At 26.0% G+C, this 18,821-nt stretch overlaps 1 protein-coding gene across 17 annotated transcripts in view; it reads left to right on the top strand.

Annotated features, from left to right (window-relative positions):
• LOC148604626 (transcription intermediary factor 1-beta-like) overlaps positions 1 to 18,821 on the top strand; it is a 293,163-nt gene that overhangs the window by 85,999 nt on the left and 188,343 nt on the right. Inside the window, exon 4 of one of the 17 annotated variants that reach the window (XM_088550099.1) lies at positions 754 to 1,467. The exons of the other annotated variants lie outside the window; for them this stretch is intronic. Coding sequence (XP_088406225.1) covers positions 754 to 760 — 7 coding nt within the window. The 3' untranslated portion in view covers positions 761 to 1,467. Of the gene's footprint in view, positions 1 to 753; positions 1,468 to 18,821 lie in introns of those variants that run through there. 17 annotated transcript variants of the gene reach the window in all.

The raw sequence follows: 18,821 nt of genomic DNA, 5'->3' as shown, positions 1-18,821 counted from the left end.
AGGGACAAAGACCAAACATGGAAAACAGACATTCACAACAAAGAACATAAAGTAACTAACATCAAACATACAAAGTAAAAAAAGCAAATGAGCAACTCGGACTCCATTAGAAACTTGGAGGATGGACCAGGTGCACCAGCAGGGTAAGCGTCCGCTGCTTTTCTAGAAACACTCGCCGAGTTGTTCATACAAAGTCAAGTCCGGGGTAGACAAACGAAGAAAGGGAAACTATGACCCGTTGAATAATTCAGTTTTCAGTTTTCATGGCGCAGATGGATACATCATAACGATCCAAAAAAAAAGTAAAAGCAAACCTGTTCATAAAAGATCAGTCTCAATTTCTAACAGTTTATAAATGTATGTTAACATTGCATTTCACCAGCTAAAATGAACTTCTAACAGTTTATAAATGTATGTTAACATTGCATTTCACCAGCTAAAATGAACCTCTATGTCAATATTTATTAAAATCCAGAGCAATTCATGTTCTGTTAAGATTATTGATGACAGATACATGTCATGACATTAGCTTACCATGTCAATGTCAGATACTGAGGCTTTCTTCCTTTTCTTTAGTATTATAAGCCTCCATTTTATAACAAAAGTATCTCTTTTTCGTCATTATATAAATGAGTATGTATTGTGTACTCAAGAAACTATAATATTTGTATATCATTGCTGCTTTCATTTGATAAATATAAGATCTGTTTTCTATCCTTGTTAGTGAAGATATATCTGTTTTGTTTCTTTCAGGGTGTAAGTATCAAGAGAAAGTAAGATAAGTACATGTATTTATTTCATCCGAAAGTTAAGTATATACAATATACTACTAAGAATAAGTTTGTTACAGCAGGCAATTATGATAGAGGCAAATGACAAAGAAGGAGGAGGACAAAGACCAAATTGCATAAGGCATCTTATTTTAAAAGTTATGAATTATTTGTTGACACTTTGAGCCAGTAACTCCTGATTAATAGAAAAATTGAAATGACAAATGTTAAAAATATGAAAATTATAACAGATATTCTTTGTTGATCAAATATGAACATATCAAATACTAATCAACAAACACCTAAATAATTATGACGTAAATAGTATTCTATCCTTTGCTATTTTGTTTCCTTTCACTACTGTTAAGGTTTCTTTGAAAACTATACATATTATATCGTTTGTATTTTTTACAAAAAAATGTTTGGAAATTTTGGGGGTATCTGTTAATAGACTGTAAGACAGGTAGATGTATATACTCATTCAGACTGAGGAAGTTAACACAAGTATTTAAAGATATTTATATAAGATTATCATCTGTTAGAAATTGCGAAATAGCTTGAAAAGTTAGATAGAAGATAAAGATAGAATATCGGAATGCAGATAATGTTACCGTTAAACAATATAAACAATAACGTGTTCAATTAGAGAAAAAAGAGAGAGAGAAAAAAAAAAAAAAAAAAAAAACAAAAAAAACAATGATACATATTTGATATTATTTATGTTGTATACAACTAAAAAATACTTTTATATTCAGTTGTATATCATTAAAAAGAGTTTTATTCAAGTTCAAAATATTTTTTTGGAATGATTTATACTTTTATTTGAGTATGTAAATATCGAAAAAAATTATATAAGTACATGTAAATATCAATGCAGAGTGTCTCAGTTTGATAGAGAATATACAAGTCTAGGAAATTTAAAACAATAATTTTGACGGAATTTACAACTTCGACTGAGTTGATTAAAAAAAAACCCATACTTGTCAGATACAGATAATATTTACGTTATAGATATTACTAAGCTAGATCAAATGAAAATGACAAAAATTAAAAAGAAAATTAATAACAAAATTGTTCATATATGATCATGATAAAATTCTAACAGTTTATAAATGAATGTTAACATAGCATTTCACCAGCTAAAATGAACTTCTATGTCATTAAGACACCATTTGTTAACATTCTCAACAATGTATGTTCTGATAATACTATCGATGAGAGATATATGTAACCAGTCATGACATAAGCTAACCACTTCAATGTCAGATACTGAGGATTTTTATTTCTTTTGTTGAGGAATACTATAAGCCTCCATTCTATTAAAAATTTATCTCTTTTTCGTCATTATATAAATGAATACGTATTAGGAAACTATAATCTTTGTATATCATTGCTGCTTTCATTTGATAAAACAAAAGATCTGTTTACTATCCTTGTTAGTGAAGATATATCTGTTTTGTTTATTTCAGGGAGTAAGTATCAAGAGAAAGTAAGATAAGTACATGTATTTATTTCATCCGACTGTTAAGTATATACAATATACTACTTAAGATAAGTTTGTGACAGCAGGCAATTATGATAGATGCTAATGAAAAAAAAGGAAGAAGACAAAGACCAAATTGTGTAAGGCATCTTATTTTAAAAGTTATAAATTATTAGTTGACACTATGAGCCAGTAATCTCCTGATTAATTGAAAAATTGAAATGACAAATGTTATAAATATGAAAATTATATCAGACATTCTTTGTTGATCAAATATGAACATATCAAATACTAATCAACAAACACCTAAATAATTATGACGTAAATAGTATTCTATCCTTTGCTATTTTGTTTCCTTTCACTACTGTTAAGGTTTCCTTGAAAACTATACATATTATATCGTTTGTATTTTTTACAACAAAAATGTTTGGAAATTTTGGGGGTATCTGTTAATAGACTATAAGACAGGTAGATATATATACTCATTCAGACTGAGGAAGTTAACACAAGTATTTAAGATATTTATATAAGATTATCATCTGTTAGAAATTCCGAAATAGCTTGAAAAGTTAGATAGAAGATAAAGATAGAATATCGGAATGCAGAAAACGTTACCGTTAAACAATATAAACAATAACGTGTTCAATAATAGAAAAAAGAGAGAGAGAGAGAAAAAAAAAAACAAAACAATGATACATATTCGATATTATTTATGTTGTATATAACTAAAAATACTCTTATATTCAGTTGTATGTCATTAAAAAGAGTTTTATTCAAGTGGAAAATATTTGTTTGCATTGATTTATACTTTTATTTGAGTATGTAAATATCGAAAAAAATATATAAGTACATGTATAGATCAATGCAGAGTGTCTTAAATTGATAGAGAATATACAAGTCTAGGAAATTTAAAACAATAATTTTGACGGAATTTACAACTGAGACTGAGTTAATTAAAAAAAACCCATACTTGTCAGATACAGATAATATTTACGTTATAGATATTAGCAAGCTAGATCAAATGAAAATGATAAAAATTAAAAAGAAAATTAATAACAAAATTGTTTATATATGATCACGATCACATTCTGACAGTTTATAAATGTATGTTAACATAGCATTTCACCAGCTAAAATGAACTTCTATGTCATTAAGACACTATTTGTTGACATTCTCAACAATGTATGTTCTGATAATACTATCGATGAGAGATACATGTAACCAGTCATGACAAAAGCTAACAACTTCAATGTCAGATACTGAGGCTTTTTTTCTTTTGTTGAGTAATACTATAAGCCTCCATTCTATTAAACATTTATCTCTTTTTCGTCATTATATAAATGAATACGTATTAGGAAACTATAATCTTTGTATATCATTGCTGCTTTCATTTGATAAAACAAAAGATCTGTTTACTATCCTTGTTAGTGAAGATATATCTGTTTTGTTTATTTCAGGGAGTAAGTATCAAGAGAAAGTAAGATAAGTACATGTATTTATTTCATCCGACTGTTAAGTATATACAATATACTACTTAAGATAAGTTTGTGACAGCAGGCAATTATGATAGATGCTAATGAAAAAAAGGAAGAGGATAAAGACCAAATTGTATAAGGCATCTTATTTTAAAAGTTATAAATTATTTGTTGACACTATGAGCCAGTAATCTCCTGATTAATTGACAAATTGAAATGACAAATGTTATAAATATGAAAATTATATCAGACATTCTTTGTTGATCAAATATGAACATATCAAATACTAATCAACAAACACCTAAATAATTATGACGTAAATAGTATTCTATCCTTTGCTATTTTGTTTTCTTTCACTACTGTTAAGGTTTCCTTGAAAACTATACATATTATATCGTTTGTATTTTTTACAACAAAAATGTTTGGAAATTTTGGGGGTATCTGTTAATAGACTATAAGACAGGTAGATATATATACTCATTCAGACTGAGGAAGTTAACACAAGTATTTAAGATATTTATATAAGATTATCATCTGTTAGAAATTCCGAAATAGCTTGAAAAGTTAGATAGAAGATAAAGATAGAATATCGGAATGCAGAAAACGTTACCGTTAAACAATATAAACAATAACGTGTTCAATAATAGAAAAAAGAGAGAGAGAGAGAAAAAAAAAAAAAAAAAAACAAAACAATGATACATATTCGATATTATTTATGTTGTATATAACTAAAAATACTCTTATATTCAGTTGTATGTCATTAAAAAGTGTTTTATTCAAGTGGAAAATATTTGTTTGCATTGATTTATACTTTTATTTGAGTATGTAAATATCGAAAAAAATATATAAGTACATGTATAGATCAATGCAGAGTGTCTTAAATTGATAGAGAATATACAAGTCTAGGAAATTTAAAACAATAATTTTGACGGAATTTACAACTGAGACTGAGTTAATTAAAAAAAACCCATACTTGTCAGATACAGATAATATTTACGTTATAGATATTAGGAAGCTAGATCAAATGAAAATGATAAAAATTAAAAAGAAAATTAATAACAAAATTGTTTATATATGATCACGATCACATTCTGACAGTTTATAAATGTATGTTAACATAGCATTTCACCAGCTAAAATGAACTTCTATGTCATTAAGACACTATTTGTTGACATTCTCAACAATGTATGTTCTGATAATACTATCGATGAGAGATACATGTAACCAGTCATGACAAAAGCTAACAACTTCAATGTCAGATACTGAGGCTTTTTTTCTTTTGTTGAGTAATACTATAAGCCTCCATTCTATTAAAAATTTATCTCTTTTTCGTCATTATATAAATGAATACGTATTAGGAAACTATAATCTTTGTATATCATTGCTGCTTTCATTTGATAAAACAAAAGATCTGTTTACTATCCTTGTTAGTGAAGATATATCTGTTTTGTTTATTTCAGTTTGTAAGTATCAAGAGAAAGTAAGATAAGTACATGTATTTATTTCATCCGACTGTTAAGTATATACAATATACTACTTAAGATAAGTTTGTGACAGCAGGCAATTATGATAGATGCTAATGAAAAAAAGGAAGAGGATAAAGACCAAATTGTATAAGGCATCTTATTTTAAAAGTTATAAATTATTTGTTGACACTTTGAGCCAGTAATCTCCTGATTAATTGAAAAATTGAAATGACAAATGTTATAAATATGAAAATGATATCAGACATTCTTTGTTGATCAAATATGAACATATCAAATACTAATCAACAAACACCTAAATAATTATGACGTAAATAGTATTCTATCCTTTGCTATTTTGTTTCCTTTCACTACTGTTAAGGTTTCCTTGAAAACTATACATATTATATCGTTTGTATTTTTTACAAGAAAAATGTTTGGAAATTTTGGGGGTATCTGTTAATAGACTGTAAGACAGGTAGGTGCATATACTCATTCAGACCGAGTAAGTTAACAAAAGTATTTAAAGATATTTATATAAGATTATCATCTGTTAGAAATTGCGAAATAGCTTGAAAAGTTAGATAGAAGATAAAGATAGAATATCGGAATGCAGATAATGTTACCGTTAAAAAAATAACGTGTTCAATTATAGAAAAAAGAGAGAGAAAAAAAAAAAAAAAAACTAAAAACAATAATACTTATTTGATATTATTTATGTTGTATTAACTAAAAAATACTTTTATATTCAGTTGTATATCATTAAAAAGAGTTTTATTCAAGTTCAAAATATTTTTTTGCAATGATTTATACTTTTATTTGAGTATGTAAATATCGAAAAAAATTATATAAGTACATGTAAATATCAATGCAGAGTGTCTCAGTTTGATAGAGAATATACAAGTCTAGGAAATTTAAAACAATAATTTTGACGGAATTTACAACTGAGACTGAGTTGATTAAAAAAAAACCCATACTTGTCAGATACAGATAATATTTACGTTATAGATATTACTAAGCTAGATCAAATGAAAATGACAAAAATTAAAAAGAAAATTAATAACAAAATTGTTTATATATGATCATGATAAAATTCTTACAGTTTATAAATGAATGTTAACATAGCATTTCACCAGCTAAAATGAACTTCTATGTCATTAAGACACCATTTGTTAACATTCTCAACAATGTATGTTCTGATAATACTATCGATGAGAGATATATGTAACCAGTCATGACATAAGCTAACCACTTCAATGTCAGATACTGAGGCTTTTTATTTCTTTTGTTGAGAAATACTATAAGCCTCCATTCTATTAAAAATTTATCTCTTTTTCGTCATTATATAAATGAATACGTATTAGGAAACTATAATCTTTGTATATCATTGCTGCTTTCATTTGATAAAACAAAAGATCTGTTTACTATCCTTGTTAGTGAAGATATATCTGTTTTGTTTATTTCAGTTTGTAAGTATCAAGAGAAAGTAAGATAAGTACATGTATTTATTTCATCCGACTGTTAAGTATATACAATATACTACTTAAGATAAGTTTGTTACAGCAGGCAATTATGATAGATGCTAATGAAAAAAAGGAAGAGGACAAAGACCAAATTGTATAAGGCATCTTATTTTAAAAGTTATAAATTATTAGTTGACACTTTGAGCCAGTAATCTCCTGATTAATTGAAAAATTGAAATGACAAATGTTATAAATATGAAAATTATATCAGACATTCTTTGTTGATCAAATATGAACATATCAAATACTAATCAACAAACACCTAAATAATTATGATGTAAATAGTAATCTATCCTTTGCTATTTTGTTTTCTTTCACTACTATTAAGGTTTCCTTGAAAACTATACATATTATATCGTTTGTATTTTTTACAACAAAAATGTTTGGAAATTTTGGGGGTATCTGTTAATAGACTGTAAGACAGGTAGATGTATATACTCATTCAGACCGAGTAAGTTAACAAAAGTATTTAAAGATATTTATATAAGATTATCATCAGTTAGAAATTGCGAAATAGCTTGAAAAGTTAGATAGAAGATAAAGATAGAATATCGGAATGCAGAAAACGTTACCGTTAAACAATATAAACAATAACGTGTTCAATAATAGAAGAAAGAGAGAGAGAGAAAAAAAAAACAAAACAATGATACATATTCGATATTATTTATGTTGTATATAACTAAAAATACTCTTATATTCAGTTGTATGTCATTAAAAAGAGTTTTATTCAAGTGGAAAATATTTGTTTGCATTGATTTATACTTTTATTTGAGTATGTAAATATCGAAAAAAATATATAAGTACATGTATAGATCAATGCAGAGTGTCTTAAATTGATAGAGAATATACAAGTCTAGGAAATTTAAAACAATAATTTTGACGGAATTTACAACTGAGACTGAGTTAATTAAAAAAAACCCATACTTGTCAGATACAGATAATATTTACGTTATAGATATTAGCAAGCTAGATCAAATGAAAATGATAAAAATTAAAAAGAAAATTAATAACAAAATTGTTTATATATGAGCACGATCACATTCCGACAGTTTATAAATGTATGTTAACATAGCATTTCACCAGCTAAAATGAACTTCTATGTCATTAAGACACTATTTGTTGACATTCTCAACAATGTATGTTCTGATAATACTATCGATGAGAGATACATGTAACCAGTCATGACAAAAGCTAACAACTTCAATGTCAGCTGCTGAGGCTTTTTTTCTTTTGTTGAGTAATACTATAAGCCTCCATTCTATTAAAAATTTATCTCTTTTTCGTCATTATATAAATGAATACGTATTAGGAAACTATAATCTTTGTATATCATTGCTGCTTTCATTTGATAAAACAAAAGATCTGTTTACTATCCTTGTTAGTGAAGATATATCTGTTTTGTTTATTTCAGTTTGTAAGTATCAAGAGAAAGTAAGATAAGTACATGTATTTATTTCATCCGACTGTTAAGTATATACAATATACTACTTAAGATAAGTTTGTGACAGCAGGCAATTATGATAGATGCTAATGAAAAAAAGGAAGAGGATAAAGACCAAATTGTATAAGGCATCTTATTTTAAAAGTTATAAATTATTTGTTGACACTTTGAGCCAGTAATCTCCTGATTAATTGAAAAATTGAAATGACAAATGTTATAAATATGAAAATGATATCAGACATTCTTTGTTGATCAAATATGAACATATCAAATACTAATCAACAAACACCTAAATAATTATGACGTAAATAGTATTCTATCCTTTGCTATTTTGTTTCCTTTCACTACTGTTAAGGTTTCCTTGAAAACTATACATATTATATCGTTTGTATTTTTTACAAGAAAAATGTTTGGAAATTTTGGGGGTATCTGTTAATAGACTGTAAGACAGGTAGATGCATATACTCATTCAGACCGAGTAAGTTAACAAAAGTATTTAAAGATATTTATATAAGATTATCATCTGTTAGAAATTGCGAAATAGCTTGAAAAGTTAGATAGAAGATAAAGATAGAATATCGGAATGCAGATAATGTTACCGTTAAAAAAATAACGTGTTCAATTATAGAAAAAAGAGAGAGAGAAAAAAAAAAAAAAAACTAAAAACAATAATACTTATTTGATATTATTTATGTTGTATTTAACTAAAAAATACTTTTATATTCAGTTGTATATCATTAAAAAGAGTTTTATTCAAGTTCAAAATATTTTTTTGCAATGATTTATACTTTTATTTGAGTATGTAAATATCGAAAAAAATTATATAAGTACATGTAAATATCAATGCAGAGTGTCTCAGTTTGATAGAGAATATACAAGTCTAGGAAATTTAAAACAATAATTTTGACGGAATTTACAACTGAGACTGAGTTGATTAAAAAAAAACCCATACTTGTCAGATACAGATAATATTTACGTTATAGATATTACTAAGCTAGATCAAATGAAAATGACAAAAATTAAAAAGAAAATTAATAACAAAATTGTTTATATATGATCATGATAAAATTCTTACAGTTTATAAATGAATGTTAACATAGCATTTCACCAGCTAAAATGAACTTCTATGTCATTAAGACACCATTTGTTAACATTCTCAACAATGTATGTTCTGATAATACTATCGATGAGAGATATATGTAACCAGTCATGACATAAGCTAACCACTTCAATGTCAGATACTGAGGCTTTTTATTTCTTTTGTTGAGAAATACTATAAGCCTCCATTCTATTAAAAATTTATCTCTTTTTCGTCATTATATAAATGAATACGTATTAGGAAACTATAATCTTTGTATATCATTGCTGCTTTCATTTGATAAAACAAAAGATCTGTTTACTATCCTTGTTAGTGAAGATATATCTGTTTTGTTTATTTCAGGGCGTAAGTATCAAGAGAAAGTAAGATAAGTACATGTATTTATTTCATCCGACTGTTAAGTATATACAATATACTACTTAAGATAAGTTTGTTACAGCAGGCAATTATGATAGATGCTAATGAAAAAAAGGAAGAGGACAAAGACCAAATTGTATAAGGCATCTTATTTGAAAAGTTATAAATTATTAGTTGACACTTTGAGCCAGTAATCTCCTGATTAATTGAAAAATTGAAATGACAAATGTTATAAATATGAAAATTATATCAGACATTCTTTGTTGATCAAATATGAACATATCAAATACTAATCAACAAACACCTAAATAATTATGATGTAAATAGTAATCTATCCTTTGCTATTTTGTTTTCTTTCACTACTATTAAGGTTTCCTTGAAAACTATACATATTATATCGTTTGTATTTTTTACAACAAAAATGTTTGGAAATTTTGGGGGTATCTGTTAATAGACTGTAAGACAGGTAGATGTATATACTCATTCAGACCGAGTAAGTTAACAAAAGTATTTAAAGATATTTATATAAGATTATCATCAGTTAGAAATTGCGAAATAGCTTGAAAAGTTAGATAGAAGATAAAGATAGAATATCGGAATGCAGATTATGTTACCGTTAAAAAATAACGTGTTCAATTATAGAAAAAAAAAACAATAATACTTATTTGATATTATTTATGTTGTATTTAACTAAAAATACTTTTATATTCAGTTGTATATCATTAAAAAGAGTTTTATTCAAGTTCAAAATATTTTTTTGCAATGATTTATACCTTTATTTGAGTATGTAAATATCGAAAAAAATTATATAAGTACATGTAAATATCAATGCAGAGTGTCTCAGTTTGATAGAGAATATACAAGTCTAGGAAATTTAAAACAATAATTTTGACGGAATTTACAACTGAGACTGAGTAGATTAAAAAAAAAAACCCATACTTCTCAGATACAGATAATATTTACGTTATAGATATTAGCAAGGTAGATCAAATGAAAATGATAAAAATTAGAAAGAAAATTGATAACAAAATTGTTCATATATGATCATGATCAAATTCTTATAGTTTGGAAATGTATGTTAACATAGCATTTGACCAGCTAAAATGAACTTCTATGTCATTAAGACACTATTTGTTGACATTTTCAACAATGTATGTTCTGATAATACTATCGATGAGAGATACATGTAACCAGTCATGACATAAGCTAACCACTTCAATGTCAGATACTGAGGCTTTTTTTCTTTTGTTGAGTAATACTATAAGCCTTCATTCTATTAAAAATTTATCTCTTTTTCGTCATTATATAAATGAATACGTATTAGGAAACTATAATCTTTGTATATCATTGCTGCTTTCATTTGATAAAACAAAAGATCTGTTTACTATCCGTGTTAGTGAAGATATATCTCATTCAGACCGAGTAGGTTAACAAAAGTATTTAAAGATATTTAGAAATTGTAGAAAAAAGAGAGAGAAAAAAAAAAACAAAACAAAACAATAATACTTATTTGATATTATTTATGTTGTATTTAACTAAAAATACTTTTATATTCAGTTGTATATCATTAAAAAGAGTTTTATTCAAGTTCAAAATATTTGTTTGCAATGATTTATACTTTTATTTGAGTATGTAAATATCGAAAAAAAATTATATAACTACATGTATAGATCAATGCAGAGTGTCTCAGTTTGATAGTGAATATACAAGTCTAGGAAATTTAAAACAATAATTTTGACGGAATTTACAACTGAGACTGAGTTGATTAAAAAAAAACCCATACTTCTCAGATACAGATAATATTTACGTTATAGATATTAGCAAGGTAGATCAAATGAAAATGATAAAAATTAAAAAGAAAATTAATAACAAAATTGTTCATATATGATCATGATCAAATTCTGACAGTTTATAAATGAATGTTAACATAGCATTTCACCAGCTAAAATGAACTTCTATGTCATTAAGACACCATTTGTTAACATTCTCAGCAATGTATGTTCTGATAATACTATCGATGAGAGATATATGTAACCAGTCATGATTTAAGCTAAGCACTTCAATGTCAGATACTGAGGCTTTTTTTTCTTTTGTTGAGTAATACTATAAGCCTCCATTCTATTAAAAATTTATCTCTTTTTCGTCATTATATAAATGAATACGTATTAGGAAACTATGATCTTTGTATATCATTGCTGCTTTCATTTGATAAAACAAAAGATCTGTTTACTATCCGTGTTAGTGAAGATATATCTGTTTTGTTTATTTCAGTTTGTAAGTATCAAGAGAAAGTAAGAGAAGTACATGTATTTATTTCATCCGACTGTTAAGTACATACAATATACTACTTAAGATAAGTTTGTTACAGCAGGCAATTATGATAGATGCTAATGAAAAAAAGGAAGAGGACAAAGACCAAATTGTATAAGGCATCTTATTTTAAAAGTTATAAATTATTAGTTGACACTTTGAGCCAGTAATCTCCTGATTAATTGAAAAATTGAAATGACAAATGTTATAAATATGAAAATTATATCAGACATTCTTTGTTGATCAAATATGAACATATCAAATACTAATCAACAAACACCTAAATAATTATGACGTAAATAGTAATCTATCCTTTGCTATTTTGTTTTCTTTCACTACTGTTAAGGTTTCCTTGAAAACTATACATATTATATCGTTTGTATTTTTTACAAGAAAAATGTTTGGAAATTTTGGGGGTATCTGTTAATAGACTGTAAGACAGGTAGATGTATATACTCATTCAGATTGAGGAAGTTAACACAAGTATTTAAAGATATTTATATAAGATTATCATCTGTTAGAAATTGCGAAATAGTTTGAAAAGTTAGATAGAAGATAAAGATAGAATATCGGAATGCAGATAATGTTACCGTTAAAAAATAACGTGTTCAATTATAGAAAAAAAAAACAATAATACTTATTTGATATTATTTATGTTGTATTTAACTAAAAATACTTTTATATTCAGTTGTATATCATTAAAAAGAGTTTTATTCAAGTTCAAAATATTTTTTTGCAATGATTTATACCTTTATTTGAGTATGTAAATATCGAAAAAAATTATATAAGTACATGTAAATATCAATGCAGAGTGTCTCAGTTTGATAGAGAATATACAAGTCTAGGAAATTTAAAACAATAATTTTGACGGAATTTACAACTGAGACTGAGTTGATTAAAAAAAAACCCATACTTGTCAGATACAGATAATATTTACCTTATAGATATTACTAAGCTAGATCAAATGAAAATGACAAAAATTAAAAAGAAAATTAATATCAAAATTGTTCATATATGATCATGATCAAATTCTTACAGTTTATAAATGAATGTTAACATAGCATTTCACCAGCTAAAATGAACGTCTATGTCATTAAGACACCATTTGTTAACATTCTCAGCAATGTATGTTCTGATAATACTATCGATGAGAGATATATGTAACCAGTCATGACATAAGCTAACCACTTCAATGTCAGATACTGAAGCTTTTTTTCTTTTGTTGAGTAATACTATAAGCCTCCATTCTATTAAAAATTTATCTCTTTTTCGTCATTATATAAATGAATACGTATTAGGAAACTATGATCTTTGTATATCATTGCTGCTTTCATTTGATAAAACAAAAGATCTGTTTACTATCCTTGTTAGTGAAGATATATCTGTTTTGTTTATTTCAGGAAGTAAGTATCAAGAGAAAGTAAGATAAGTACATGTATTTATTTCATCCGACTGTTAAGTATATACAATATACTACTTAAGATAAGTTTGTCACAGCAGGCAATTATGGTAGATGCTAATGAAAAAAAGGAAGAGGACAAGACCAAATTGTATAAGGCATCTTATTTTAAAAGTTATAAATTATTTGTTGACACTTTGAGCCAGTAATCTCCTGATTAATTGAAAAATTGAAATGACAAATGTTATAAATATGAAAATTATATCAGACATTCTTTGTTGATCAAATATGAACATATCAAATACTAATCAACAAACACCTAAATAATTATGACGTAAATAGTAATCTATCCTTTGCTATTTTGTTTTCTTTCACTACTGTTAAGGTTTCCTTGAAAACTATACATATTATATCGTTTGTATTTTTTACAAGAAAAATGTTTGGAAATTTTGGGGGTATCTGTTAATAGACTGTAAGACAGGTAGATGTATATACTCATTCTGATTGAGGAAGTTAACACAAGTATTTAAAGATATTTATATAAGATTATCATCTGTTAGAAATTGCGAAATAGTTTGAAAAGTTAGATAGAAGATAAAGATAGAATATCGGAATGCAGATAATGTTACCGTTAAAAAATAACGTGTTCAATTATAGAAAAAAAAAAACAATAATACTTATTTGATATCATTTATGTTGTATTTAACTAAAAAATACTTTTATATTCAGTTGTATATCATTAAAAAGAGTTTTATTCAAGTTCAAAATATTTTTTTGCAATGATTTATACTTTTATTTGAGTATGTAAATATCGAAAAAAATTATATAAGTACATGTATAGATCAATGCAGAGTGTCTCAGTTTGATAGTGAATATACAAGTCTAGGAAATTTAAAATAATAATTTTGACGGAATTTACAACTGAAACTGAGTAGATTAAAAAAAAACCCATACTTGTCAGATACAGATAATATTTACGTTATAGATATTAGCAAGCTAGATCAAATGAAAATGATAAAAATTAAAAAGAAAATTAATAACAAAATTGTTCATATATGATCACGATCAAATTCTGACAGTTTATAAATGTATGTTAACATAGCATTTGACCAGATAAAATGAACTTCTATGTCATTCAGACACTATTTGTTGACATTCTCAACAATGTATGTTCTGATAATACTATCGATGTCAGATACATGTCACCAGTCATGACATAAGCTAACCACTTCCATGCCGCATGCTGAGGCTTTTTTTTCTTTTGTTGAGTAATACTGTAAGCCTCCATTCTATTAAAAATTTATCTCTTTTTCGTCATTATATAAATGAATACGTATTAGGAAACTATAATCTTTGTATATCATTGCTGCTTTCATTTGATAAAACAAAAGATCTGTTTACTATCCTTGTTAGTGAAGATATATCTGTTTTGTTTATTTCAGTTTGTAAGTATCAAGAGAAAGTAAGATAAGTACATGTATTTATTTCATCCGACTGTTAAGTATATACAATATACTACTTAAGATAAGTTTGTGACAGCAGGCAATTATGATAGATGCTAATGAAAAAAAGGAAGAGGATAAAGACCAAATTGTATAAGGCATCTTATTTTAAAAGTTATAAATTATTTGTTGACACTTTGAGCCAGTAATCTCCTGATTAATTGAAAAATTGAAATGACAAATGTTATAAATATGAAAATTATATCAGACATTCTTTGTTGATCAAATATGAACATATCAAATACTAATCAACAAACACCTAAATAATTATGACGTAAATAGTATTCTATCCTTTGCTATTTTGTTTCCTTTCACTACTGTTAAGGTTTCCTTGAAAACTATACATATTATATCGTTTGTATTTTTTACAAGAAAAATGTTTGGAAATTTTGGGGGTATCTGTTAATAGACTGTAAGACAGGTAGGTGCATATACTCATTCAGACCGAGTAAGTTAACAAAAGTATTTAAAGATATTTATATAAGATTATCATCTGTTAGAAATTGCGAAATAGCTTGAAAAGTTAGATAGAAGATAAAGATAGAATATCGGAATGCAGATAATGTTACCGTTAAAAAAATAACGTGTTCAATTATAGAAAAAAGAGAGAGAAAAAAAAAAAAAAAACTAAAAACAATAATACTTATTTGATATTATTTATGTTGTATTAACTAAAAAATACTTTTATATTCAGTTGTATATCATTAAAAAGAGTTTTATTCAAGTTCAAAATATTTTTTTGCAATGATTTATACTTTTATTTGAGTATGTAAATATCGAAAAAAATTATATAAGTACATGTAAATATCAATGCAGAGTGTCTCAGTTTGATAGAGAATATACAAGTCTAGGAAATTTAAAACAATAATTTTGACGGAATTTACAACTGAGACTGAGTAGATTAAAAAAAAAAACCCATACTTCTCAGATACAGATAATATTTACGTTATAGATATTAGCAAGGTAGATCAAATGAAAATGATAAAAATTAGAAAGAAAATTGATAACAAAATTGTTCATATATGATCATGATCAAATTCTTATAGTTTGGAAATGTATGTTAACATAGCATTTGACCAGCTAAAATGAACTTCTATGTCATTAAGACACTATTTGTTGACATTTTCAACAATGTATGTTCTGATAATACTATCGATGAGAGATACATGTAACCAGTCATGACATAAGCTAACCACTTCAATGTCAGATACTGAGGCTTTTTTTCTTTTGTTGAGTAATACTATAAGCCTTCATTCTATTAAAAATTTATCTCTTTTTCGTCATTATATAAATGAATACGTATTAGGAAACTATAATCTTTGTATATCATTGCTGCTTTCATTTGATAAAACAAAAGATCTGTTTACTATCCGTGTTAGTGAAGATATATCTCATTCAGACCGAGTAGGTTAACAAAAGTATTTAAAGATATTTAGAAATTGTAGAAAAAAGAGAGAGAAAAAAAAAACAAAACAAAACAATAATACTTATTTGATATTATTTATGTTGTATTTAACTAAAAATACTTTTATATTCAGTTGTATATCATTAAAAAGAGTTTTATTCAAGTTCAAAATATTTGTTTGCAATGATTTATACTTTTATTTGAGTATGTAAATATCGAAAAAAAATTATATAACTACATGTATAGATCAATGCAGAGTGTCTCAGTTTGATAGTGAATATACAAGTCTAGGAAATTTAAAACAATAATTTTGACGGAATTTACAACTGAGACTGAGTTGATTAAAAAAAACCCATACTTCTCAGATACAGATAATATTTACGTTATAGATATTAGCAAGGTAGATCAAATGAAAATGATAAAAATTAAAAAGAAAATTAATAACAAAATTGTTCATATATGATCATGATCAAATTCTGACAGTTTATAAATGAATGTTAACATAGCATTTCACCAGCTAAAATGAACTTCTATGTCATTAAGACACCATTTGTTAACATTCTCAGCAATGTATGTTCTGATAATACTATCGATGAGAGATATATGTAACCAGTCATGATTTAAGCTAAGCACTTCAATGTCAGATACTGAGGCTTTTTTTTCTTTTGTTGAGTAATACTATAAGCCTCCATTCTATTAAAAATTTATCTCTTTTTCGTCATTATATAAATGAATACGTATTAGGAAACTATGATCTTTGTATATCATTGCTGCTTTCATTTGATAAAACAAAAGATCTGTTTACTATCCGTGTTAGTGAAGATATATCTGTTTTGTTTATTTCAGTTTGTAAGTATCAAGAGAAAGTAAGAGAAGTACATGTATTTATTTCATCCGACTGTTAAGTACATACAATATACTACTTAAGATAAGTTTGTTACAGCAGGCAATTATGATAGATGCTAATGAAAAAAAGGAAGAGGACAAAGACCAAATTGTATAAGGCATCTTATTTTAAAAGTTATAAATTATTAGTTGACACTTTGAGCCAGTAATCTCCTGATTAATTGAAAAATTGAAATGACAAATGTTATAAATATGAAAATTATATCAGACATTCTTTGTTGATCAAATATGAACATATCAAATACTAATCAACAAACACCTAAATAATTATGACGTAAATAGTAATCTATCCTTTGCTATTTTGTTTTCTTTCACTACTGTTAAGGTTTCCTTGAAAACTATACATATTATATCGTTTGTATTTTTTACAAGAAAAATGTTTGGAAATTTTGGGGGTATCTGTTAATAGACTGTAAGACAGGTAGATGTATATACTCATTCAGATTGAGGAAGTTAACACAAGTATTTAAAGATATTTATATAAGATTATCATCTGTTAGAAATTGCGAAATAGTTTGAAAAGTTAGATAGAAGATAAAGATAGAATATCGGAATGCAGATAATGTTACCGTTAAAAAATAACGTGTTCAATTATAGAAAAAAAAAACAATAATACTTATTTGATATTATTTATGTTGTATTTAACTAAAAATACTTTTATATTCAGTTGTATATCATTAAAAAGAGTTTTATTCAAGTTCAAAATATTTTTTTGCAATGATTTATACCTTTATTTGAGTATGTAAATATCGAAAAAAATTATATAAGTACATGTAAATATCAATGCAGAGTGTCTCAGTTTGATAGAGAATATACAAGTCTAGGAAATTTAAAACAATAATTTTGACGGAATTTACAACTGAGACTGAGTTGATTAAAAAAAAACCCATACTTGTCAGATACAGATAATATTTACCTTATAGATATTACTAAGCTAGATCAAATGAAAATGACAAAAATTAAAAAGAAAATTAATAACAAAATTGTTCATATATGATCATGATCAAATTCTTACAGTTTATAAATGAATGTTAACATAGCATTTCACCAGCTAAAATGAACTTCTATGTCATTAAGACACCATTTGTTAACATTCTCAGCAATGTATGTTCTGATAATACTATCGATGAGAGATATATGTAACCAGTCATGACATAAGCTAACCACTTCAATGTCAGATACTCAAGCTTTTTTTCTTTTGTTGAGTAATACTAAAAGCCTCCATTCTATTAAAAATTTATCTCTTTTTCGTCATTATATAAATGAATACGTATTAGGAAACTATGATCTTTGTATATCATTGCTGCTTTCATTTGATAAAACAAAAGATCTGTTTACTATCCTTGTTAGTGAAGATATATCTGTTTTGTTTATTTCAGGAAGTAAGTATCAAGAGAAAGTAAGATAAGTACATGTATTTATTTCATCCGACTGTTAAGTATATACAATATACTACTTAAGATAAGTTTGTCACAGCAGGCAATTATGGTAGATGCTAATGAAAAAAAGGAAGAGGACAAGACCAAATTGTATAAGGCATCTTATTTTAAAAGTTATAAATTATTTGTTGACACTTTGAGCCAGTAATCTCCTGATTAATTGAAAAATTGAAATGACAAATGTTATAAATATGAAAATTATATCAGACATTCTTTGTTGATCAAATATGAACATATCAAATACTAATC

This window comes from Perna viridis, chromosome 10 (assembly GCF_037379345.1).
Source record: "Perna viridis isolate PV_CMFRI_1.1 ecotype Kerala chromosome 10, ASM3737934v1, whole genome shotgun sequence".
Lineage (NCBI taxonomy): Eukaryota > Metazoa > Mollusca > Bivalvia > Mytilida > Mytilidae > Perna > Perna viridis.
This window is presented reverse-complemented; position numbering and strand designations above follow the sequence as displayed.